General features: G+C 43.3%; 1 protein-coding gene across 1 annotated transcript in view; it reads right to left on the reverse strand.

The window, feature by feature from the left end:
• Nucleotides 1-25,342, reverse strand: part of pkd1a (polycystic kidney disease 1a) — a 77,792-nt gene that overhangs the window by 8,219 nt on the left and 44,231 nt on the right. The window contains exons 26-42 of the mRNA XM_042341141.1: nucleotides 22,372-22,570; nucleotides 21,718-21,888; nucleotides 18,178-18,321; nucleotides 16,974-17,184; nucleotides 16,520-16,646; nucleotides 15,810-15,923; nucleotides 15,391-15,443; nucleotides 14,722-14,924; nucleotides 12,616-12,724; nucleotides 10,901-11,031; nucleotides 9,672-9,874; nucleotides 7,041-7,235; nucleotides 3,486-3,637; nucleotides 2,873-2,985; nucleotides 1,752-1,905; nucleotides 951-1,076; nucleotides 26-200 (exon numbers count right to left, since the gene is read on the reverse strand). Coding sequence (XP_042197075.1) covers nucleotides 26-200; nucleotides 951-1,076; nucleotides 1,752-1,905; nucleotides 2,873-2,985; nucleotides 3,486-3,637; nucleotides 7,041-7,235; nucleotides 9,672-9,874; nucleotides 10,901-11,031; nucleotides 12,616-12,724; nucleotides 14,722-14,924; nucleotides 15,391-15,443; nucleotides 15,810-15,923; nucleotides 16,520-16,646; nucleotides 16,974-17,184; nucleotides 18,178-18,321; nucleotides 21,718-21,888; nucleotides 22,372-22,570 — 2,580 coding nt within the window. The remainder of the gene's footprint in view (nucleotides 1-25; nucleotides 201-950; nucleotides 1,077-1,751; nucleotides 1,906-2,872; nucleotides 2,986-3,485; nucleotides 3,638-7,040; nucleotides 7,236-9,671; nucleotides 9,875-10,900; nucleotides 11,032-12,615; nucleotides 12,725-14,721; nucleotides 14,925-15,390; nucleotides 15,444-15,809; nucleotides 15,924-16,519; nucleotides 16,647-16,973; nucleotides 17,185-18,177; nucleotides 18,322-21,717; nucleotides 21,889-22,371; nucleotides 22,571-25,342) is intronic.

Consider the following 25,342-nt stretch of genomic DNA (forward strand, 5'->3'; position numbering starts at 1 on the left):
TAGTGTAACTACGGAGTGAACTTACCATCATGACAAGCAGGAGATCTGCTCCAGCACTCAGCTGCAGCAGTGGGAATCGGCTGACGTCAAAAGTGGTGAACACTCCCCCTGAGACAGGGAACTCTATCAGAAGAGTCCCAACAGCGTACAGATCCACGTTTGGGTAAAACTGAGTAAATTCAATGAAGACAGCCCTGGTCCTGCCAAGACAAAAGGTGCAAAGCCATCTATTTGAAATTGAAATTGTGGCGTGTGATTTTGCAGACTGCCATTGTTGTAGAATACAGTGAATTATTAGGTGCAGTTTTTGGAAGGTGTTTTTCCTGATATATAATAATGGTGCAAGGATTCCAAAGAAAATCTAAAGTAGCAATTCCTCTCTCCCCTCCCCCATACATAACATGGGCTGCAGCTTGTTGTATAAAGGCCTTTAATGAGGAGGATTCTGTTTTCAAAGCAGAAAGTAAGAGGAACCTTGATGAGAGAAAGGGAATAGAGGAGAGAGAATGAGGAAGGGTGGGCTGCTTGTGTGGAACACCATGGGGAGAATGATTCGCTTCTGTGCTGTAACGTTCTGTTTAATTCAACAAACGAGAGCCCGAAAAGCAAAATTCTGTTCTATGCCCGAACCTCTGGTTGAGACCAACCTCAAAGGGGAATGGGATTCCGTCACCATCGCCAACAGAAGCAAGCGTGAGGGAACCTTAGCCTCTCTTGCGGCTTCCTGACATACTCTGAGGCAAGTGTAATGTGGGCAGAGGTTCAGAAGCACAACTGGAGTGAGAGATTTTCATATGAAGTGAATCTGGTCTTTATCTGACATAGCACACAGGGCAGGGTGTAAATGACAGTGTATAGATTCCAATGGTCTTCAACCAGCCCCAACCCCCATCCTCCAAAGTTAAAACTCTGCCTTGTTTTGGGGTAGAGATCTATAAGATGAAACTTACTTTCCATCCAGCCAGTTATTTTTCTGCAAATCCCAGAGAAAGCTGCTGCTCTCTTCTTTGGTCCTGGCCAGTTTCTGTGTGTAGCCACCGCTGTCGTACACCGCAATCTGCCCCCAGTACCATACTCTAAAGAGGATACAAGATTCAGAACCCACTTTTATATATTGCTTTTATTACAAATTATTATTATTATTTGAAATACTGCGATTTTTTAAAATAAAATTCACTTTAAATATTGCACGCAACACATTAAGACAGATTTGATTCAGGTTGAATGCAATTGCTGTTATGATTCCTAAACTGGCTAAAGCACTGTGCAGCTTTAAATTATTTCAGTGCTCATGAACTGAAATGAGTTTGGCAATGTAGCGTAGTGTCCAATTTGCTTTGTTTATTGAACGTTTTTTGCCTCTGTCCAATCTGAACTTCACTTGGGCAAACTCTACACTGCAGGTGGATCCCAGACTGATCTACTGGTTGCTTTGGGGTCTTAACTCTAAGCTCATGAGGTCTTAGTACAATGTTCTCCTGTGCTCCGGCACAGAAAGTGTTAATCCCGAAACACAAGAAGAAACAAAGCTCTGAAAGGGCTGATTTTGATTTTTGGTTTTAGTAAATTAGCTCATGAATCAGCTGACCAGATTTTCATTGCTTTCTGTCCCAGGTATCAATCATTGCAGGGTATTTGCCGTTTTCAGACAGTAGCTTTGCATCTTCTTAAGCACTTAGAGATGATACAAACCATTCAGTGATTGTTCAGAATGATTCTTTCGGATCATTGTTCCAGGACATCTCACTTACCCGGCCGGATCGGGCTCTGAATATGGCCACATTGTACTCCGGTTTACAACTGCCCTTTTCCAGCTCATTTCGTAATTGTTGGTGTCTACCATGGTGAGGGATTGCTGGCAGCCTGCTTCGCCGAGAGACAGAGAGGCCTGGTGGAGACAGTTAACTGGAGGGGAAGAGGAAAGCAATGAGGAGAGAGAGGGAATTAGCTGGTATTGGTTTCATTGGAATTAGAAACAGCTAGCACACAAAGCAATACATGCTTGAAATTAATATAAACAATAATAATGCTTGCAATTTGATGTAGCACCTATAATGCTGAAATGTCTCAGCAAATTGTGGGAAGATATTTTGAGAAAACATTTTGAAAGAACTTTAGCAAATGGATTCGAATGTGGAGTTTGGGGAGAGTCATAAACATTTAATATGACACCTTTTATGTGGAAGTACTTCTAAGCACTCAACTAAAAGTCACTTTAAAGTGTACCGGATGTTACATTGGCACACAAAGCTGAGCACAGTCAACGGGGCTAAAGACCGAGTGTATGAAGCATGAATTCTAGTCTCCTTTTCTTGTCCTGAATAAGATTAATAGCAACAGTATGCTATTGCTGAGTTTGAGAGCGCCTTCAGCAAGACATCTGTCACTTCTCTGTCACTTCATCATTTAACTCTTGTCGACCAATAAATCTCATGCCGGAAACAGTACGTTACGAAAGAGAAGCGAGGGGGTTTTGATAACATAAGCACAAGAAATGATTTCTACTAGTTAGTGAGTCAGTAAATAGAGGGTATAGATTTAAGGCAATTACCCCTCTCTCCCCCCCAAAAAAAAGCATAGGGAGAGACTAGGAGAATTCTTTTCTCATTTTAGGATGTGGAATTTCTTACATGGAACCGTAGTTGAGAGGATTGTTAAGAGGGAATTAGATAAATATCTGAACAGAAGAAATATAAAAACATGCAGGGGACAAGGTGGTAACATGGGTCTAAATAGATAACACTTTCACAGAGTCAAAATAGGTCAAATAGTCTCTTTCTGTGCTGTAATTATCTGTGGTTTTACAGCTGGGAATCTAAATCAATCCCTTTAGAGCTACAGTAATGAGTAGTGATTTTGGGCAGATACCTACCCTCCTTGGAACGGACTTGACGTAGCCGTGGACAACCCAGCAGACTCCCGGTTTTGTTGCTATAGAGATAAGGAAGTAGCACCTCTGCCATCCACTTCCAGAGCTCCCCTGATCTGGAAGAGAGAACAGTTCTGTGTAGACTCCGACTGCAAAGTGACTGCAAAGCGCTTTTCATGCAGGAAGGAGCTGAGCAGCCAATAGGCTGAGGAGGCATTCATTCGATTAGTCTAGGCTGCATTCAAACACTGAATTTTATTATTTACTATTATTTCATATGATTGAATTTTGCTTTTTATTGAATTTAATAAAAAGGGTCACATCTCATGCCTAATTCAATCCTTCCCACTAGCCGGTTTTTACTTTGATGTGCCCCATAGTGGACTTCAAGAAATTATGTCCTAACTTCTATGAAACCAAAGGAGGCTCCCAGTGCAGGCAGGAGATGAGTCTGTGAGCAAAGTTTCCAGGGAGGGAGAGGGTAAATGTGTGGTATGTTTGGATGCAGGATTTCATATTTCCGAATCCTGTTCCAAATTGGATTAGCCCCGTTGTCAACTTTGACTTTCAAACAATGTTTCGCCGCGACTTTTATTTTAATATTTTGATGACTTACCTTTTGATTCTCTGGAATTCCACACTTTTCCTGACCCCGGCAAAACCCTGCCGAATCGAGCTGTGCAGGAGTCTACTCTGCCCGTCTTTGAACGAGTCTCCATAATTTATCAAAAGGACGACCAACAAGAACAGCATATAAATAATGAAATTCTGAAACACAAAGGATAACCTTTTCAGGCAGGTAGTTTTACTGTTAACAGGCTAAGGTAGTTTGGGACATATGTGCGTGCGACCGCCAGGAAGATGGAAGGCGAACTAGATGGACCTTGGTTTTTTTTGGCTAGCATTTCCTATGTTCTTATGTTAATATTACTCATGGTTTAGGCTGACACTCCAATGGTGGGGGGAGGAGGTTGTGTGTGCTGCATTTTTGGAGGTGTCCATTCTTCAGATGAGATGTTAAACCAGGGATGTCTGACTGTTTGGAAGGAAGTTAAAGTTCCCATGTCAACTACACGAAAACAGAAGGGAGTTTCTGGCAAATAATCCCCCAGATGGAATTGGTCACTCACTTCATGTGTGGACAGCCATGGTCATTGCTATGTGCAAATAATATTAATAATCCTTGCATTTGATATACGTTGAGACATCTCAAAGCGCTTCACCGAATATATTGAAAAGTGGAAAAAAAAACGCAAAATACTGCAGATGCTGGAAATCTGAAAACAAAAAAAGTCGCTGGGAGTGAAATGTGAATTGACAGTATATTGTGTGGGTAAATTGGCTGTTACAGAAGATACACAGTTACTGCACTTTACAGAAAATCCTGTGAATTGCTCTGAGATGTCCTCCCGACATGTAAAATCCAAGAGTTATTAATTATTCATTACAATATAACCTTGCCCAAAGGCATGCCTACACTGCAAGCTAAGACTAACAATGTCTTTGGCCCTAATCCTGCAGCACCTACAATCTCATGGTCTTGCTGGCATTCACACTGAGCTCGTAAACTGGAAACATTTATCCGAAGTGTGATGCAGTGAAAAAATATTTTTAGAACATTTAGATGTAATAATGATATTTATTTTTCTTGGAACTGGATTTAGTAACCGTCAGATATTCTTGGTCTAAAGTAATGTACATCCACCCCACCCATCATTGTATCTGAGATGTACACTTGCTCTCTTTTCCCCATCCAACCCAATAATATCTTTAAAAAAATGCAAAATACTGTAGATGCTGGAAATCTGAATAAAAACAGAAGTGGCTGGGAACACTCAGCAGGTCAGGCAGCATCTATGGAGAAAGGAAAGTGAGTCAACGTTTCGGGTCCACGACCCTTCATCAGAACTCAGTTGACTCACTTTCCAATTATACCTTAACCTCCCCACATGTCACAGTGTTTGTTACAATCTTTTCACCCTCATTGTAACTACAATATGTAACAACAACAATTAGCATTGATATGGCATCCCTCATGCAGGGTAGAGTCCCAGAGTATTTGAGTGTTTGGCAGAGCATGACACTGAGCCGTAGGGGGGAGTTGACCATACGCACAACCTGAAGATGGGGAAGGAATCCTTCACCCTCAATGCAACAACTTGCATTTATAAAGCGCCCTTCACGTGGGGTAGCACCCTGGAGCACTTATTGCAATACCCTGATCCACACTGTAATAATCTTCTCACCCCTCACTGCCTGTTACAATCCCCTCACCCTCAATGTAACTGCTACAATCCCTCCATCCTCACTATAACTATTTTACAATTTCCTTCCCCCCCCAAAACCCCCACCATGATGCAAACTTGCCTTCTTCTTCCTATCCATCCCAAAGATGGTACCAACAAACTCTGGTACTAACAATAAAGACTAAGACATGAAACCTGAAATTTCATCTGGTCTTAGCCTGTAAAACAGTTTTGCTTAAAACTGACCTTCAAATTAAAACTATCTCCTCCTTGGGAAACCTTCAAGGAGGAGATAGTTTGAACAAATACATTCCCACAAAGGGGAAAGGTAGGGCATCCAAACCTTCCTGGATGTCTAAGGAAATTGCGATTAAAATAAAACAGAAAAAAGATAAATGTCAGGTACAAAATACAGAAGATGGAGAAACCATTCCCACTGGCAGGTGGGTCGGTAACCCAAGGACGCCGATTTAAAATAGTTGTTGAAAGAAACAGATGGGAGTTGAGAAGTGTTTTCACATAGTGAGTTGTTGGGATCTGGAAGTTAAAGGTCCCCCTACGCCTGAAAGGCTGGTGGAAGCCGATACGATAACAACTTTGAAGAGAGAAGTAGATAATTATTTGTAGAGAAAAGTTTGCAGGGCTATGGGGAGAGAGTGGGGGAGCGGGATTGATTTGGATAGATCTTTTCAAAGAGCCGTCACAGACCCAATCGGCCGAATAGCCTCCTTCAGTGCTGTATAATTCTATGATTCTATGAAAACTGAATTCAAGAATTTTCCACAATTCTGTACGACCTTAAATTTCAAGACCAAATGGTCTCACAAACTAAGACTAGGTGAAACTTATGTTTAAGCATACGCCAGGAAACATTTGCAGAAAAAAAACTCTTTCATGTATGTGTGCCGTGAGTGAGTGAATATGATGCATTGTGTGAGGATGGTTGCATGTTTGTGAGTACGTGTGTTTTAGAGAGTGTGTGGGTATGATTGTTTTAAGGAAAAGGTGAAACTTGGGCTCTGAGCACGTTTCCTGCGTGCCACATCCAAACTGTTCCCTGGAACGAAATTCAACATGGCCTCTGGCCTTGAGGCTGTCTTATTTACATAGAATTGGCTGCCGGTGACGATGAAAAGGTCATGTGTTTTGCATGCAAAGCCAATATAATGTCGATTTTAGAGTGTGGAAACAGAAATAATTTCCACATCAGTGATATCACTTGTTTGTTTAATTCCATTTTTTTCATATAGCAGATACCAAAGAAAACAATGAAAGCTTAATTCCTCTCCGTGAAACAGTTTTCTTTGAGACTTGTGGGACTCATCAGCAGTGATCCACACAGTAATAAAAGCCATTACAGTCAGCCACTCAACAGCTTGGTACAAATGTAAGGGGGGAAGGTTAATTAGTGTCAATATAAGCTTGGCAGTCAGAGACACATGAATGTTGGAGATGAATCCAACCATGGTCCTGTCGCTGTGCAACCCGCGAGTTTATAGGTCAGCAGATTCTGAGGCATCGGTTGGCTTGTATACTGGAAAACCTGAAGAAAGCCATGATTCACTGGGAAATAAAATGTTTCTGCTCTTTCTCAGAAATGTGACTGTGTTTGTGGGATGATGGCGAAATATAGAATCTCCAAAGTTCAGATTTGCGTTGTAGGGAACATTGCATTCTGTCAGGATTTCCCTCTGAATTCGATGAAGTCTCAGCAACAACAACTTTCAATTATATAGGGCCATGCAGGGTAACAATGTCCCAGAGTGCTTGAATGGTATATTTGTACTGTTCCGCTAGGAACCTAAGTTTGCCTCAGGTGATATTAGGGTTTAAGGATAAGAGATAACAATAGCACTTTTTATCATCACATTGGGATTTTCCTTGTTGGTACTAAAAGGTGCTGAAGTTCTCTCCCCACTTAGTACCTTAAGCATTTTGTGAAGGGTGTGGACCTTCTTGGCTTCTTCCTTGGCTTGAAGGAGTCCGTAGCCTTGAGGAGGTCGAACTCTGCCAATTTTCTCCGCAATCAGTTCCACTCGTGGTCTCTCCACTAAATTGTCATCTTCATCTGGATGGACCCGTTTAGCGATCATCGCAAAGTAAAGTGCTTCAGTCAAAACCTGCAGTGCAGAAGGGGGAATATCACAACCTGCAATGGCACTTTCATTGCTTCCACAGTTTCCAAAGCTGCTTTTAATGCTTCTATTCTGTTCTGTTGCAATGATAATCATATCATTGCAACAGAACAGAATAGAAGCATTGAAAGCAGCTAGGAGTCCTGTAGCTCAGTGGTTAGAGCACTCGCTTTGCAAGCGAGAGACCTGAGTTCAATTCCAGGCAGGGCGAAACCTTGGGCAAGTTTCCTTACTCCACACAGAGCCTAATAATAATCCCTCCAAAAAAACCAAAAACAATAAGAAATTGGTCATTTTCAATCTACGACTGTTTGTGGGACATTGCTGTGCGCAATTGGCTGCCGCGTTCGCCCACAAATATACAGTCAATTCACTTTACAGTGTGTTCTGTGAAGCGCTTTGGGACGTCCTCCCGACGTGAAAAGCGCTATATCAAATGCAAGGATTATTATTATTATTATTATTATTATTATAGGAGGAGCAAGCAAAAGTACCAGCATCACCAAACTTTAAACAATCGCTCTAAGGCAGAATAGCAGACGTTTTAAGATGAATTTGTGTCATTGTTAATTAATTTTATCCTTTAATTCTTTTCATTATTATCCCAAATGATTCAACACCAAGTACTTTAAATTGTCTGGAAATTGTGAAACTCTTAAGGCAGTAAATTGTTGTGAACACAGGAACCCGACGTTATGGATGCAATGTCAAGTGCAAGGATTATTATTAATAAGTGAGTCCATTGCATTTAAATATTGTATTCTCATCCCATAACACTGCAGCACAATAACAATCAAAGGCAGGATGTTTCTGTGATAGAATCGGTTTCCAATAATAATTTTTCTGCTCTTTTCAAGGCTGAAGAACATGGCCTCAAATCAGCATCTCAGGAGGATCAGTGCTTATATCTGAGCCATTGTAATTACCATCATCAAGTGTGCAAAACATAGTAAAACCACAGCCATTTCTGCAAAGCAAATAGCAGCATTAGGGAGTCAGTGCTCTACATGTCATTCCAATTAGCAAAATAACTTGCTGCTTTTTTGTTCTTAAAGGAACCTTTGTTTTAAAGCTCGTTAGTTCCATTTTGAAATTCCATTATGTTTAAAGGAAACTGGTTCAGGTGTCCATGTACTACTGATTCAGTTCCTTTCTTTATTTTCCTAGAAATATTGAAATGAGAGACTACCCCAGAATGAGGTTAACCAGTGAAGTTGGCTTTTAGATGCAGTCTTATTTCTGAGGATTTGGGCCCCTCAAATTTCTCATAGTCTCAGCTTAAGGCTATTTTGTCCCATACGTGCAGAATTTTGGAAGATTCTTAAATTCAGTTTTAATTTGGAAGTTGTTTTTCCACCACTTCCGCAATTATACCCACAAAATGCAGTCAATCCACTTTACAGTATATCCTGTGAAGCGCTTTGAGACGTCTCGACGACATAATAAGGCGCTACATCAAATGCAAGCATTATTAAGATTATTAACATAGAAACCAAGTGGGGATTCCTTTAGGTCATATGAGCCTTGAGTTTGCCAACAATTCTTTTCTGGAACTTGACTGCGTCAGAGTGGCGCACTTCTGGTTCTCGTGCAATGAATTCTGCTGGAAATTGCAGTGTGTAATAATAAAAAATAATTTAAAAGTTTTGTATTTAATGCAGTGCCTTTAACACTGAAATGTCTCACAATGCTTCTCAGAGAATTACTGTCATGTTTTGTGATTGTATTTGTTAGATGACATGGGCAGACAATTTTGCACACAGCAATATCCCACAAAAAGCCATGAAGTGAATGACCAATTTTACAGTGGAGAAATCTTGGCCAGGACATACCACCCATAAATAGACAGTTGTTGACAACAATTATATGTGAAGCATTTTGAGATATTTCAACCTTATGGCAATGCAATAATTATTATTCTACTGCTTCATGTAAACAGGGCACCTCAACATGTCTAGGATCCAACTAATGATATTTCTTAACAGGCTCCTTGTTCATGAATCCTGTTAAAATTCCCCTTGAATGGCAGAGCATTTCTTACAGAAGAAAAAAAGGTTGAAATGGATTTCTTGCTGCTTGACGAAACGGATTTCTGGCTACTGGAAGGAGACCTCATTTGCATGATCTGGATTCCAATCAGGAATCCTGCTAAGAAAGATAGTAAATTAGACCCCTGTATATGAAAACATGATATCTCATGGTCTTACTCAAGATAGTTGATGCAAAAGTTTTTTAAGGCACCTTAAGTGGTGATAATATGGTATGTTAGAAAAAAAACTCTTTGGTTGGCCAACAAAATAAATGTTTCTCGATTGACTATTTCTTGATTTATGGCATAAATCTATGCTGTTTTGTTATTTCTACGATAATTTTGTTGGCCCACCAAAAAGGTTGGTCACCACTGGTTAAACAGTAACCTGCCTTGAGGGGCTCCAGGAGGAAGAATGAACAGAGGATGCTGAAGATTCCTGAGATGAGCCACATGAGACTGACACTGGCGGTGAAGTTAATGCCAATCCACACTGACACACTGATACATCCGGAAAAAAGGAAGAAACTTAGGACATGTGCGGTATAGCTGCACCAGGATGGGAAGAGGCACTTCTTCGGAGGCTCACTGAAAGCTGCAGGAAAAGAAAACACACCTTAGAAAATTTTAAAATGCTTGACTCGCTTACCTGTGAGCAATTAGTAATGACACCAATAAGATGCAAATCAGACTGAATGTAACTGAAGTCAATGTTGCTATTTCTGCAAAACATCTACCCAGATTCTTTATTTGGCTTCTTTATTAAGCGATCTATTAACACTGCTCTATACTTTAACGTAGGAGATTAAATCTATTTCTCATCTGATTTCAGCGTGGCTTTGTGTACGATGGCAACACTAGATGGCACCAAAGCAGTGCTTGCAAGTAGTGAACCGAGTGTAACATAAACACATCAAATCTAAGCTACCCAGCCTGGGTCTCTCCACTGCATCTGTTCTCATCGGATTACTGACTGATTCAGTGGAGTTCACTTTCATTCTCTTGGTCTTGATTTTCTAAAAATCAAGAGGACGGCCCATTGATTTTCTAAAGCAGTTTCTAAACATTCTGAACTGAAGTTTTGAAGCTTTGAGCATGTGGGAAGAAGATGATGCGTTTGGATCATCTTGGGAGTGGCAAGGGAAAACTTAAGAGAGATGAAACTACCAATGTAGTATTTATGAAATAGAAACATGGAGAGAGAGAGAGTGGAGAGGAAGGCAGAATGACATTCACCGACAGGGATGAAGATAAGTCGAGGGAAGTGACAGAAGAGCTTCTCAGTATGGGAGGACTTGGATGGACTTGGGTTTTATAAAGTGTTGAGATTTATGGAGGGGAAGCAATTGCTTTGTGATAATTGAAATGGATTGCCAAATGCTAAAATATTTCTCTGAGGAATTAGAGACTGTAAGACCAAATCACACAGCTGCTCTTCCCCAGTTGATGAGTGATGATATTTGCTGTAGCTTAATTAAACGGGTAAGATGTGAACTTACATAATTTGTCACAATTACATGCATAAAAGTAGAGATATGGGATGAGCACAGGTGCTGTAGTGAGAAGCTAGCAAGGGAGGGTCTGCATTCGTGCTGAAATTTCAATGAAAGTCACGTGTTACCTGTTCGTCTGGATACAGCTGACTTCGGGGAATCTCGAGACGGTCTTACAACCTGGTCGCAGTCGCTAATCTTGTGCAAAACTGCAGCGTCCACCCTGGGCTGGACGCGCCCACTAAGAATTTCAGTTTTCCTGGGAGTTGGGAGTGTGTTTGGGAAGTGGTGGGTGTGAGGGAAAGAAAGACAAATAAAGGGAAACAGATTGATGACCTAAATCAGTAATCGCCGTCAATCAGGAACGAGGATTGCAGTGTGCCAGTCATTCTGATGGCAGTGCATCTTAGTCGCTCATTCAGGCTTCTTCCCCCGTTGTTACTAAGGTGAACTAGTTTACAACCATGGGCGTCAAGAATGGGCCAGATCTTTTCAAAGGGAAACATTTACCCATATCAATCATTGAGAATTTTGTGTCAAATACAATTAGTATATGCTTCAGGCTCTCAGTTCCTTTCAAAGGAGAGCAAGACTGAGGATTTGGGTGTTTTCCGTGAAATACAGTAACAACATTTTACAATATATACTGTGAAGCACTTTGGGACATCCGCCCGACATGAAAGGCTCCATATCAAATGGAAGGATTATCATATGGAAGGATCATTATTATTATTGTACATTACATGGAAAAAACTTCAGCATTAGATGCCAAAGCTTGGCGACCTAAAGAGTGCATTTGGGGTCCTGCTGGACTTTAACTGGCTAAACCCACATAACTTGCATTGATAGCAAGCTTCTCGCTGCATCTGTCATTACCAGTGCCATGAAATACTCTGTTGGGTTCTTTTGCTAAGATAAGTCACCTAGGTGCTAGCCCAGCTTCAAGGTACCTGGCTACTGGGTTATTCTCCATTTACAGTCTCAGCCATGCACAGTGCAGTCCTAGGTCTACACATATTCATCTACAGTAAATGTTAATGAAAGCCAAGCAAAAGGGCCTGATGATTCAGAATAATTTAAACTAGAGCTGGGTCTTGGTGACAAGATTCAGATGTAGTTCCTTGTGCTTATTCAGATCATGTCATTCTGAGTCCCTCTTTTCTGGTTAAATGTAGATATCTTGTCGATTTGGTTGTGATTTTGTTTTTAGCAAACATTTGTCTTCATACTGGATAAGCCGCTCTGGCGAATTTTAAACCTGGGATACAATCGTGAGCTAGAAATGAGAGTTCACAAGAGGTTTGCATAAAAAAGACCCCAGGGTCCATTTTATCTTGTCCTTCCCCAATACTCACTGTTTCTTAAATTAATCACGTGTCCTGGCCTCAACCACTGGTAGTCTGTTCCAGTTATTAATTACCTTCTGAATAATGAAATGGTGTATTTTCTGAAATAGCTGCTTGCAACTCTAAACATACATCATCTTGTTCTGCTGCCTTGGCATATGTAAAAGTATTGGGCTTAACCTTCCATTCCTGTTTAAAAAAAAATACAACTCCATTTTTCTGTACGGAATGAACAGCAATAAACCAATTAATCGGTCTTGCTGTGATTCACCGCTAACGCTGAATCTAAAAGGGACCCTATGGGCTGGTAAACCAAACAGCCTATTTCTCTATTGCAACATTCTGTAAAATAAGCAAGTTGAGTTGATGCAGAACAAGGCTGAGAAATTTTCACTGATTGAGAGTTCCCTCTTGACTGTCCCTTTAAGCCACAAACTATGCAGTCAATTGTGACTCAGTGTTTGGGGTCCTGGTACACATTTTTACAGCTTACTTACAGATTAGATATTAACTGGCTCTCGGGAACAAGCGAAGCCTGGCCAATGGTATGCGAGGCGAACACAGCGTTGCTCCCATCGGTGAGAATTCTCTCTATTAATTGTTCATCTGCTGGGGGAGAAATGCACAATGTGTCATGGATGGAGGCTTTAGCATTTTAATCAAATAATAATAATGCTTGCATTTGATATAGTGCCTTATCACATCGTTGAGACAGTTTTGCCCACAAAATGTACACTCAATTCACTTTACAGTATATCCTGTGAAGCACTTTGAGATGTCTCGAAGACATGAAAAGGCGCTATATCAAATGCAAGGATTATTATTATCTCAAAGCACTTCACAGAATATACTGTAAAGTTAACTGACTGTATATTTTTGTGGGAAAAATGCAGCACCCAATTGCGCACAGCAGTGACCAAATTGAAGTTGTGTGCAGGTACTGAGCAATTAGCAAAGAAAACTACGGGTGTTTAACGAGTGGTGTGGGGTGGAAGGGTGTGAGAGAGGAGGGGGGAATAAATTATACTTTGCAATTTTGCAAATTAGTACTAAAAATGAAATATTATTATATATTTGCAAATAAATTATTATTATTGCTAATAGAGGAGAAAATCAAAGCTTACTTGAAATGCAACCTTCTTCAGACTTGTAAGGATGCGAGACATGGGATTTCATTATATTTTTTGCACGTTGCCAAGTTCCACTGTTTTCATGTTGCTGATAATTACATGGTCATTGTTCGTCTAACCTTTTCCCTCTTAATCTCTAACTGCACCATCCCACCTAATGCTCTTCCTTGCATGCCCACTATGTAGAAATCGAGTCATCACGCTTAACTAACACATTTTCTCTTAACTAATTCTTTCCCAGGACCTTACTTCCCTCCCTCCCTCCTACAATCTAAAGGTTTAAATGTTGCCTCACTATTTCTTCTTGTTTTTTGCCTCTCATGCTTTCTATTACACTTCAACAACAACAACTTGGATGTATATAGCGCCCTCCACGCCGGACGGCGTCTCAGAGCGCTTCATAGTAACAGAACCTGGAGCTGGGGAGGGGGAGGAGCTGGGGGAGGGAGAGGAGCCGGGGAGGGGGAGGAGGAGGAGCGGGGGAGGGGGAGGAGCTGGGGGAGGGGGAGGAGCCAGGGGAGGGGGAGGAGCTGGGGGAGGGGGAGGAGCCGGGAGACGGGTAGAAGCCGGGGAGGGGGAGGAGGAGGAGCGGGGGAGGGGGGGAGCTGGGGGGGGGAGGAGCTGGGGGAGGGGGAGGAGCCGGGGAGGGGGAGGAGCCGGGGGGAGGGGGAGGAAGGTGACCAAAGGCACGGTCAAAAAGGTCTTCAGCCGAGACCTGAAAATGGGAAGGGAGGGGGCGAGGGGAAGGGAGTGAGGAAGGCAGTTCCAGAGCCTCGGGGCATAGTGGCTGAAGGCATGGCCGCCGAGGGTGGAGCGGAGGACTCGGGGGACAAGGAGGCGGCCAGACCCGGAGGAACGAAGGCAACGGGTACTGTTTTGAGGAGAGAGGTCAGAGAGGTCAGGAGGTGCAGGGGAGTGGAGGGATTTGAAACAAGAGTGAGGATCTTGAAGTTGATCCTCTCTGGGACAGGAGCCAGTGCAGTCTGGCCAGGACTGGGGGGATCGGGGAGTGGGGTTTGGGTGTGGGGGGGAGGGCCAGGACTGGGGGGATCGGGGAGCGGAGTTTGGTGCGGGTGAGAATGTGGGCGGCAGAGTTCTAGATGATCTGTGTACACACACTTTGTAACATTGGTGAGGTTTTCCCTTCCCCTTTTTGTGTTCATTAAATGTCTGATACACACTGAAATCCACCACATGTAAGAATCTCCAAATCGAGCCACTTGGAGGTCCATATAGGCATTCCCCTGTCCTGAATTGAGAGTGCACTCTCTCTCCCTGGAGAGTCGCAACCTGCTTGCTGATCCTCCTGGAAAGTATTAGGTGCAATTTGGTAAGAATCAATGCATGGTGACCCCAAAGCGATCTTGTTTACCTCTTTCTTCAACCCCCTCCTCCCTCCCTGTGAGGAGAATAGAATTTCCCGTTCAGGAGAGTTTCATGTCTTCCTAACACACTGGGAATGCCGGGTTTTACCTGAAGTAGAGAAGCAAATGTTCTTGACTGGATCAAAGCCGAAGGAAGAAGGTTCTTCCTCTGAACACAGAGGCGTCTCGATCCCTAGATGCCGGGTTGCTCTGCCTCTCTTCAGCTTTGGGATGCTGCTTCCCATGATGGACCGGTCATTCAGCAGATCGGGCCAGTTCATGACACCGTCATAAGCTTGCCACCCAGAAAGGCTGTGGAGAGGAACAAAAGGGTGGCAAATGTGTCTCAGGAATTGGAACAGTTTGTATTTGATGGACGTTTTTGAACTGCTTCTTAAATGAGTCCATGGTCTTGACCTCAACCAATAACAATAATGGAGATGTTGATAATAATTAATTCTGTATGGATTAATCTACCAACACAGGGAAAGCCCTGGGAACCTTAGATGCAAAGTTGTGTAGTTCTTCCAAGCATACTACACTTACTATATGTCTCAAATTACTCATATACTTTACTGTACAGGACAAATAAAGCATAACTTCTGGAAATCTGAACTTAACTGATTTGCCAATATCCTGGCGGGTAGATGTGACCTTTACCAGAGCTTTCTTTAAACAAAGAAAATATTTCCCAGTTCCCGATGTTCACATTTTTTGCCACTGTTGACCACAAGGGCAATGATCCAAAGAGCTGAATAAATATTGAAGACGTACTGACCTCTTCAAAGTAGCTCCAGAGGATATATCTGACTTCAGCTTGTCTCTGTAATCCTAAATTAACAAAGACAATGAGCATTATAACAGCTACTACCAGTATTGATTTCCTAGGATGTGAAGTGCTCAGTGAGGGGCATTGGTCAAATGATGGATCCCTCCAATTCATCCCTCCCGTCAAGGTCACTCTGAGAGATACCGTTGCCTGCCAGATACTACAATCTATTAAGATTGACTATTAAGATATACAATCTATTAAGATTGACTGATTATTTTCCTTTTCCTATCCCCACCCCGTAAAGGGGCACACTTGCTGCCCTTGACATGTGTTTGTAATGAGATTTGTTCGTTCATAGCTTCGCATCAATTAAATTGCCACACTTAGTGACCAGGGCCACATCTTGTTTCTTTGTTCTTACTTACCTCGTCTACAGTTTCCGCAAAAGTAAGAAACGAGCTGCCCGGGGTCGAGGATTCGATGAAATCGTCAATCTCCAGCGTGTGTGATTCCATGTGAACTGGCTCATCAATAGATGCCTTTGAAAATAACAATGCTCATTATACACTGGTAATTCACATTATGCCTATTAGTGGGACACTGCTGTGTGTAAATTGGCCTGCAAAACACACCATCACTTTACAGCCAGCACTCATGGAATGCTTTGAGACATTTTGACATCAAAAGCACGATATCAACTGCAAATGTTGTGCAGTGGAGCCCTGTTTGTAACACGGTTTGTGGGTATACATAAAATCCCAACCTGTCTTATAACAGGGTGCAATCACTGGTCAATGCATCTGCATAATAACGTTACTTCCTGCATGCTACACATTGCATTACATTGTGTGTATCATACATAATATATCACTCCAAAACTTCCCTTCATTATAATGTCAACAGGGGTTCTGTTGAACATTCGGTGTTGACCTCTCTTTTGTTCACAGTGTGGACTGAACTGTAATCAGCAACGTTGGTTATTGCATGTAATTTTATCCAAGCAATCAATACCAAAACAAGCACAAGTAGTGCAGTCAGTCTCTTGCCTACAAGACTGGAGCACAGCTCCAAAGCTCAGAGGGAATAGTGAGAGTGCGAGGAATTGTAGTCTCAGAGGAGGGATCGTGAAGCTTACCTGGCTCCGGGACATGCGATAGAGCATCACCACAAATAGGTAGACTGGATAAACGATTACGCTGGAGACTACACCAGCTGCCATGCTCTCTCCACTCAGGGGCACTTGGGTTGCAATTGGAACATCGCTGAGAAAATAAAATAAGCACATCTCTATCTTTACTACTACAAAAATAACAATAAATTGCATTTATATTAGCACCTTTCATGTCAGGATGACATCCCAAGGCGTTGGACAGTGAAGGGTTTCCACCCGAGCTGGTGGTTGGAATCGAGAGGGGTTAATGTCATTACCAAATAGGTAAAAAAAAACTTGCCCTGTAATAGTGGGCAAAACTATTTCAGTAATACATGGATACTAGCACCTAACGCATGCAATTGAGACAAATATCATTTGAAGGATGCCCGGGGATTATGAATTTGGTTCATTTAAACACAACAAAGGCCCACTGTACCTATTGTTGATGTCTCTTATAATCCCGTACCATACGGCACCAGCGCAGAAGACGAGGTAAATGAGGACGAGGCAGCAGGTGACCCTCTGGACCCTGGTGAAGCGGCTACGAGGGTGTCGGTCCCAGACCGACAACCAAATGTGTTTCTCCGAGAGGCCTTGCTGGATCTCGGCGATGAAGATTCGGCCAAAGTCCTTCAGTTCAGCTTCGGCTAAAAAAGAAAAATGAAATTCAACTGAAGTAACGGTCCTGACTGCATTAATCCTGCCTGAGATTCCCAGGACAGGGAAGAATCAACAGCATATTTTTACACAATGTACAACATATCTGGGTAAGCCTTCTGTTCAACAAAACGAACATCGCCTTCGGCAATGTCGGCCTCTTATGGGATTTCCCATTATAGTTGTGCAGCTATGAAGGCATTGAGTAATGGTAAACAGAAGTTTTACCCTATTATCCTCTATCTCCTCCCTGGATCTGCACATGAGGATCGGGCCAAACTGCTTCAGTTTAGCGTGGGCTAAAGGGGAAAATGTAAATTGTATACGGCAGTAATGATTCTGTATTAATCCTGTCAGAACCAAAAGGGGAATCAAGGGTGGTGCTGATTAGAAGACAGGGAGAGAAATTAATGCACATTTTTAACACAATGTGATGACAGACAGACAGTTTCTGTCTTGGTGTATAATTTAATTTGCTGCATTGCTCTTTGTGTACTCTGTTTTTTGCTGTACTCTATTTGCATTGTCTGTATAAATAATGTTGACTTGTATCAATTTATAAAGTCCAACGCTGAATTCTATAATTTTTAAACGGGCAATTTTACATTGAGTGAGCCAATTTTCAGGTTCTTCTAACATTTTCTCAATTACAGTTTTTTGTACTTTTTAATGCAACTTAAGAGTTCCAGTAAACTTCCATTCATGCTTTTTGCAAATTCCTCGCATTTAACATGAGAATGTTCAAGTATTATAAGTTTATTTATTTATGACTTGAGATGAGAAAGAAACGGGACGGCTGGCAGACTAATTTGAATGTATGGAGGAGTGTTTCTTATTTAGAGTGAGTAGCATTTTTTTTAAAACCAAAGCTGTGAGAGCTTGGCAACTCTGCGCCTATCTGGATATCCAGTGCTCCGAGACGCTGTCCTGCATGAAGGGCGCTATATAAATGCACGTTGTTGTTGTCGTCGTTGTCTACTTACTTGCCATCAGAACCTCCTTTTCCACCAAGCCTCTGTTTCTGTCATTGTCGACAGACAGCCAGTCGTTCACCAGAAAGTAATAGCTTTCATTGGTCTGGAGATCTTTGATTATCACATGCTGCAGGTACCAAGATGGGCTCAAACCTGGCGAGAGAGAAAAGCCAGGGAAATAAAGAGTCTGGAACTGGAGCTGGATCTCAGCTGAGGAATCTGAAGTGTTTCACTATACAGCCTGCATTGGATTATTAGCTTTGTGACAATGTTAAACGTCACACTTTGGCCACAAAATCCAGCGTTGTACAGGTTTATGTAATCTATTGTTACATTCTGAATTGAATGATTTTAATGCAATAAACAGCCTCTAAATGCTTTCACAGATTAAATCCACAAGCAGCTGCAATTAATATCATAGAATCATAGAATTATACAACACGGAAGGAGGGCATTTGGCTCATCGTGTCTGTGTGGCTCTTTGAAAAGAGCTGCAAAATCAACCCCACTCCCCCACGCTCTCCCCATAGCCCTGCAAATGTGTTCCGCCCAAATAATTATCTACTTCTTTCTTGAAAGTTGTGAGTCAGCTTTCATCAGCCTTTCCGAACAACTCGCTGTGTCAAAAAAATTCTCCTCACCTTCTCTGTTTCTTTTAACAACTATTTTAAATCGGTGTCCTCGGGTTACCAACCCACTCGCCAGTGGGAATAGTTTCTCCTTGTTCACCCTATCAAATCCCCTCATCATTTTGAAAACTTCTATTAAGTCTCCTCTTAACCTTCTCTGATCCAAGGAGAATAATCCCAGCTTCTCCAGCCTCTCCTGATAACTGAAGCCCCTCATTCCTGGTACCATTCTGGTCAATCTCCTTTGCACCCTCTCCAATGCCTTGACATCCTTCCTAAAGTGTGGAGCCCAGAACTGAACCCAGTCTCTCGCTGAGGCCTAACCAGTGTTTATATAAAGCTTCATCATAACTTCCTGACTTGTGTATTCTATGCCCCTATTTATAAAGCCTGGTATCCCGGATGCTTTTTTAACAGCTGTATCTCCCTGTCCGGCCACCTTCAAGGATTTACTATATGACCCCCAGGTCTCTCTGTTCCTTCGCCCCCTTTAAGACTGTATATTGCCTCTCCTCATTCTTCCTCCCCAAATGCATCACTTCGTATTTATCCACATTAAACTTCATCTGCCACGTCTCTGCCCATGTTACCCATCTGTCTGCGTCCATTTGCCATCTGCTATTATCCTCTGTTTACTACTTTTCTTAGCTCATACCCTCGGCTCCATTGGTGGCCATGCTTTCAGCCACGATAGCCTGAATCTCTGAAACTTCTTATTTCTTCCTCCTTGACCATGTCTTTGGTCACCTCCCCTCTCTTTCTAGCTTGGCATAGCTGCTGTTAAGCATTCTAAGATACTACTCATGTGAAGGGCGCTTCAGGAAGCTCAGGAAGCTATAAATGCAAGTTGTTGTTGTATTTACTTTGGCAGAAATCTACTTGTGTAAGTATTTCTTTCTCCTTATAATCTATAGACTATAGACTAAAGACTATAGTCTGTTCCCTGCCTCGTGAGTGCTACCCTCACTATGGAGTACATCAAGTTGTTCATCCTATGTGCTTCTGTGAGTGAAAGTTGTTGTGCCTTGATTAATATTTCACTCTATAATCACAGTGTGCTGCTGTAGTTCATTTACAATGACATCTAGGTGATGGAACACTAATTCTGAGACTCTCAAGTCTCGGATGTTATTTAAAGTCGTCCTATTTTGACTGTTTACCCAGCAGCAAGTAGGAAGGTTGCTAGTTGTTGTAAGGTTGTTCTAAGCAGGTTGTTAGTCAATCGCTTTTCTGCGGGTAATAATCACTTTTTAAAAAATTAAAATAATAATTTGGTCACTCATTTTATTTTATTCATGACTATTTGTGGGACACTGCTATGTGCAATTGGCTGCCGCGATTCGCCCAAAATATAGTCAATTCACTTTACAGTATATCCTGTGAAGCTACTTTGAGACGTCTCAAAGACGTGATAAGGGCTATATCAATTGCAAACATTATTATTACTTTCAAACATTGTGAGAAGTCTGCTCTTTTGTTTCTGTGCGGAATTTTCATATGGCTTAAAACATAACAATTGTCACAATAAGATGTTGGGAATGGATAAAACGCAGCCCTTTACCCTAGGGTTGAAGGGCAGTGTTTAGGGTCGTTAACCGAGCTTTGTGTTGTAAACCATAATGACTCGCCTACAAATGGATTCAATTCCACTGTGGTTCAAAAACAGCTAGAGATTAAAGCCAATACACACGCACAGACACTCCGCATTGAATGGCTAAAACTTTTTTGTTTTAGAAAACAATAATAACAATCCTTGCATTTATAGCATCTTTCACATCCAGAGGATGTCTCAAAGAGCTTCACAGGTTTTGCAGCAAAGTGTAGTGATTTTGTGTTTTGTAGGCAACGTGTGGGTTTGAAAATCTGGGAGAACATTGAGCTGTTTTTGTCTGAATATTACAGCTGCTTTGTGGTAGCGTATCTATCACTGTGACAAGACCTGTTATTAATAAACTGCTGACAGATCATAATAATGCCTTTTATTCTTTTTGTCTGATTCATTTACCAGCTGTCTATTTTTAATTTTGATTGAGGTTTTTATGCTGGCAATGGTCTAGACAGTTAGCTGACAATCATGGGCTTGATTTAGAGAGTGGCTGGTAGCAATGGCTCAGTCAGTAAGTGGCACCATGCAGACAGGAAAGGTGTACCAAATTTGCTGTACCAAATTTGCTGTACCAAATGCAAGGATTATTATCATCATTTGACTACAGTGGAAGTTGATTATAAGTGGGGTTTACAACAGAACCGTGGAAATACCACAGGTGATCCCAAAAATATTTACTGCAAGAATCTGTAAGAACTCTAACATTTCACCTTTTGATTGTTTGTGGGACAAGTTGGTCACAAATTGGTTGCAGTGATCACCTCCAATATATACAGTCAGTCTACTTTACTGTAAATCCTTTGACGTACTCTGAAACTGCCTCACAACGTGAAAGATGCTATATCAAATGTAAGGATTTTTATTATGATTCTACCCAGGGATTGAGGATCGTCTGTAACTGCCTGACTGAAGTGACTAATTCCGGGAAGTATTAGACACAGTTTGGCAAGAGCCAAGGCTTGGAGACCCCAGAGTGTGCATTGGGGTAACTGCTGGAGTCTAACCAGCTAAAACTACACAGCTTGCTATCGACAGTGCTGCCTGTAAAGCTTTCCCTCTGTTTTTGAAGTGCTCCGGGATGCTACTACTCATGTGAAGGGCTTCATATAAATACAAGTTGTTGTTGTTTTCCAGCTAGGACCACCCTACCCGTTAGGGCTTTGGCTTGCAGGGTTAACAGGGGCTGAGTGGAAAGATTCCAAGTCCTCTGAGTTTTAAAGTGTAATATTTCCATTGTTGGGAGCGTTGCACTCGCAGCCCTATGACCTGCTGTGACCCCTGCCCTCAGCCGGTCCTGCTCAGATCCTCCTTTACCTCTGTTGTCATGCCAGACACGGATCTTCCAGACTCGGCCCAGACTGTAACCCGTGGCGATCTGGAACACGTCCAGGCCATTGCGGCGGAATGCGGACTGGTTGTCCAGGTGTCTGTGACCGCTCTTAGTCTCTTTTCCATACAGGCTGATCCCCACATGCGATGTTGTGCCTGTCGGGACATAAACAGTAACTTAATAACCTCGGCCTGCCTCCCATCTTGTCTGCTGTAGATGGTGATGTGTATACCAGGCGAGGGAAGGGGGGTTATGACTGGTTGCATGATGGGGGCATAACTGACATGCCTGTGGTGGTGGTGGGGGGCAGTGACTAACATGCCTGTGTGGGGGGGGGGGGGGGCGGGGCGGGGTGACTGACATGCCTGTGGTGGGGGGGGTGGGGTGCCTGACATACCTGGGGTGGGGGGGGGGGAAGACTGATTTGCGTTTTTTGGAACTGACTGAAAGCTGTGCACGGAGAGTTGTGATGTACCGAATCCCCCCACTCCCCAGAATAATCCCTTGTAATTTGCTTCTCAGGAATCTCCTCCCTGAGATAACGGGAATGTGTGCGTGTCTTGTGACTCCTTCAACTGCGATGTAGTTGAGAGGGAACGTGTCTGTGGTTGTAAAGTAAATATCGCTTTACAGCTCACCTGAGCCTCTGCCCCAACCCGTCTTCACTAGAATCTCGTACTTGTAGTATCCATCTATCCCACAGAATGGGATGAATCCGACCCATTTAATGTCTATCTGGTCCAGCTTCCGGACAATGAAAGCCGAGACAGCGTAGATGACAAAGCAGACACTGCACGTGATCAGCACCACGTAATTCCTAACCACAGTGGATGTCGGCTGATCAGAAACGCCGGATGTGTGTGGGGGGGTGGGGGGGGGGGAAGGAAACACAGATTGTTAGTGTTGCTGACCTAGCAAAGCTCTTCATTAACTATCGTCCACAAATGGTCAATTCACTTTACAGTATATTCTGTGAAGCGCTTTGAGACATCTCGAAGACGTGATAAGGCGCTGTATCAAATGCAAGGATTATTATTATTATTCAAACAATATGTTACCTGATCCTTCAGTTGACATATTAAACTGAGATCTGTTTAGGTTGGGTGTTAAAGAACCCACCAAACTACTGGGAAAAAGAAGTCCGTTTCTCCTGTTTTCTGGCCAACAATTCTCCAGGTAATTTTGTCACTCATCTCTGTTTATGAAACCTTGCTGTGCGCACAAATTGCTATGTTTGCCTACAAATACACATTTACTACTCTTTACAGCAATTACCAGATTTACAGCAATTTGCGCTTTGAGATGCTTCAACCTGAAGGCGCTCTATCACTTGGAGTTTGGTCTGGGAAGGAGAAACATGGGTGTAATTCATTGCATTATTATAGATCTGGTGGTGAATTGAAATGTAAAATAACTCAGCCAATGATGTGAAACATTGGTGGGCTTTGCCTTTTATAAATGCTGACAGTAATATTGGGGCTGTGATGGAAAGCAGCAACTCCCTCACTTTTAATGATTCTCAGAAGAAAACTGGTGGGATTAGCAGCATGGAATGGGCCATGAATCGGTGAATTCATTAATCCTCCATACTGGCTCAAAACCCATTGCTTGGGAGCAATGTGCAGCAGCCTGACAAATGGGATGCTGACTAGGCCAGGGAGGGGATGCGAGGGCAGAGAGGTGGAAATCAAGTTTATAGTCAAAAAGCTCCCAACAAATGACATAAAATCAAATCTACCACAAAGCAACACAAAGCCGAGAGATTATTTTTATGTATATATATATATAAAAGGGGAACAAAGAGAGCTACAAATACAACAGCTCCATGTAAACATTCAGTTGCACATGGAAACCATTTGCTATGGTTTATCGCACTTTGTGACCCGATCTTGGTTATCTGACTTCCATGCCTCATAAACACACGTCTTTGGCAGGTGAATGATTTCTCACTGACCCCTCTTCTCCTCTCACCCTCCTCCACAACACCCTCTCCTCCACACTCGATACTCTTGCCCCCATCACCTCCCGTATTGTCTCCTACTCTCGCTCCTCCCCCTGGTTCACCACCCACCTCCGCTCACTGAAGAGCCAGGTGCGGGCCGCTGAACGCACCTGCGTCAAATCTGGCTGGACCTCCTCAAAATCTACCGCTCCACTCTAGCCTCGGCCAAATCGTCCTTCTACTCCAGGATAATCCTGGAGGCGAAGAACAACCCCAGGCTACTGTTTTCTACCACATCCCAACTCCTCCGTCCCCCCCGCCACCCCGCGCAGGTCATCTCCTCCAACCTTCACTGCGAGGAGATGCTGGATTTCCTTGAATCCAAAATCAAGGGAATTCGCTCCGCGGTCACTTCCCCTCCAACATCCACCCACCCCCCACCCCTCCCTCCCACACTCCGACTCCTACCCATCCTCCCCTACACACCTTCGTACCCGTTTCCCCACCCTCTGTCACCAAACTCATCCTATCCCTGAAACCCACCACCTGCTCCCTTGACCCCATCCCCACTCCACTCCTTATCTCCCAGCTCCACCTCCTTGCCCCACATATCAGACATCGTTAACCTGTCCCTCTTCTGTGGCTCTGTTCCCATTCCCTTAAAAACTGCCACCATCACTCCCACCTTGAAAAAACCCTCCCTTGATGCGTCGCAGCTATCAAGCTACCGGCCCATCTCCAACCTCCCCTTCCTGTCCAAGGTCCTGGAACGAGTTGTGGCCTCCCAACTGCGCTCTTTCCTCTCCAACCATTCCTTATTTGAACCCCTTCAGTCGGGTTTCCGTGCTGCCCATAGCACAGAAACTGCCCTGGTCAAGGTCACCAATGACATCCTGACCATCTGTGACCAGGGCTCCCTCTGCCTCCTCGTCCTCCTCGACCTATCGGCAGCATTCGATACGGTCGACCACGCTATCCTCCTCCACCGCTTGTCCTCCCACCTCAACCTTCAAGGCCCTGTCCTTGAGTGGTTTAGGTCGTACCTCTCCCACCGTCTTCACTTTGTTTCCACGAATGGCTTTTCCTCCACCCCCCGCACTGTCTCGTGCGGTGTCCCTCAGGGCTCTGTCCTCGGTCCCCTCCTCTTCACCCTCTATATGCTCCCCCTCGGTGACATCATCCGCAGACATGGGGTTAACTTCCACATGTATGCGGATGACACCCAACTCTACCTTTCCTCCTCTACCCTCAACTCCACGACCCCCGATGTCCTGACAGCTGCCTGTCCGACATCGAGTCCTGGACGAGAGACAACTTTCTTCAGCTCAACGTGCACAAAACTGAGGCCCTCCTGATTGGCTCACGTCAGCGCCTCCGCACCTCAGGCGCTGACAGCATCAGCATCCAAGGCCGCACTCTCCACCTCTCAAAGCCATCAGGAACCTCGGGGTTCTGTTCAACCCTGAGCTGTCCTTTCTCCCTCATATCCGCGCCACAACTGGCACTGCCTTCCATCACCTCCGGAACATCGCCAGACTACGGCACTACCTCACCCCTCACGCGGCTGAAACTCTGGTCCACACCTTTATCACCTCAAGGCTGGACTATGGGAACTCTCTCCTCGCCGGCCTTCCCGGCCCTCCCTTCACACTGCAGGTCATTCAGAA

Source organism: Callorhinchus milii, unplaced genomic scaffold (assembly GCF_018977255.1).
Source record: "Callorhinchus milii isolate IMCB2004 unplaced genomic scaffold, IMCB_Cmil_1.0 Scaffold16, whole genome shotgun sequence".
Classification (NCBI taxonomy): domain Eukaryota; kingdom Metazoa; phylum Chordata; class Chondrichthyes; order Chimaeriformes; family Callorhinchidae; genus Callorhinchus; species Callorhinchus milii.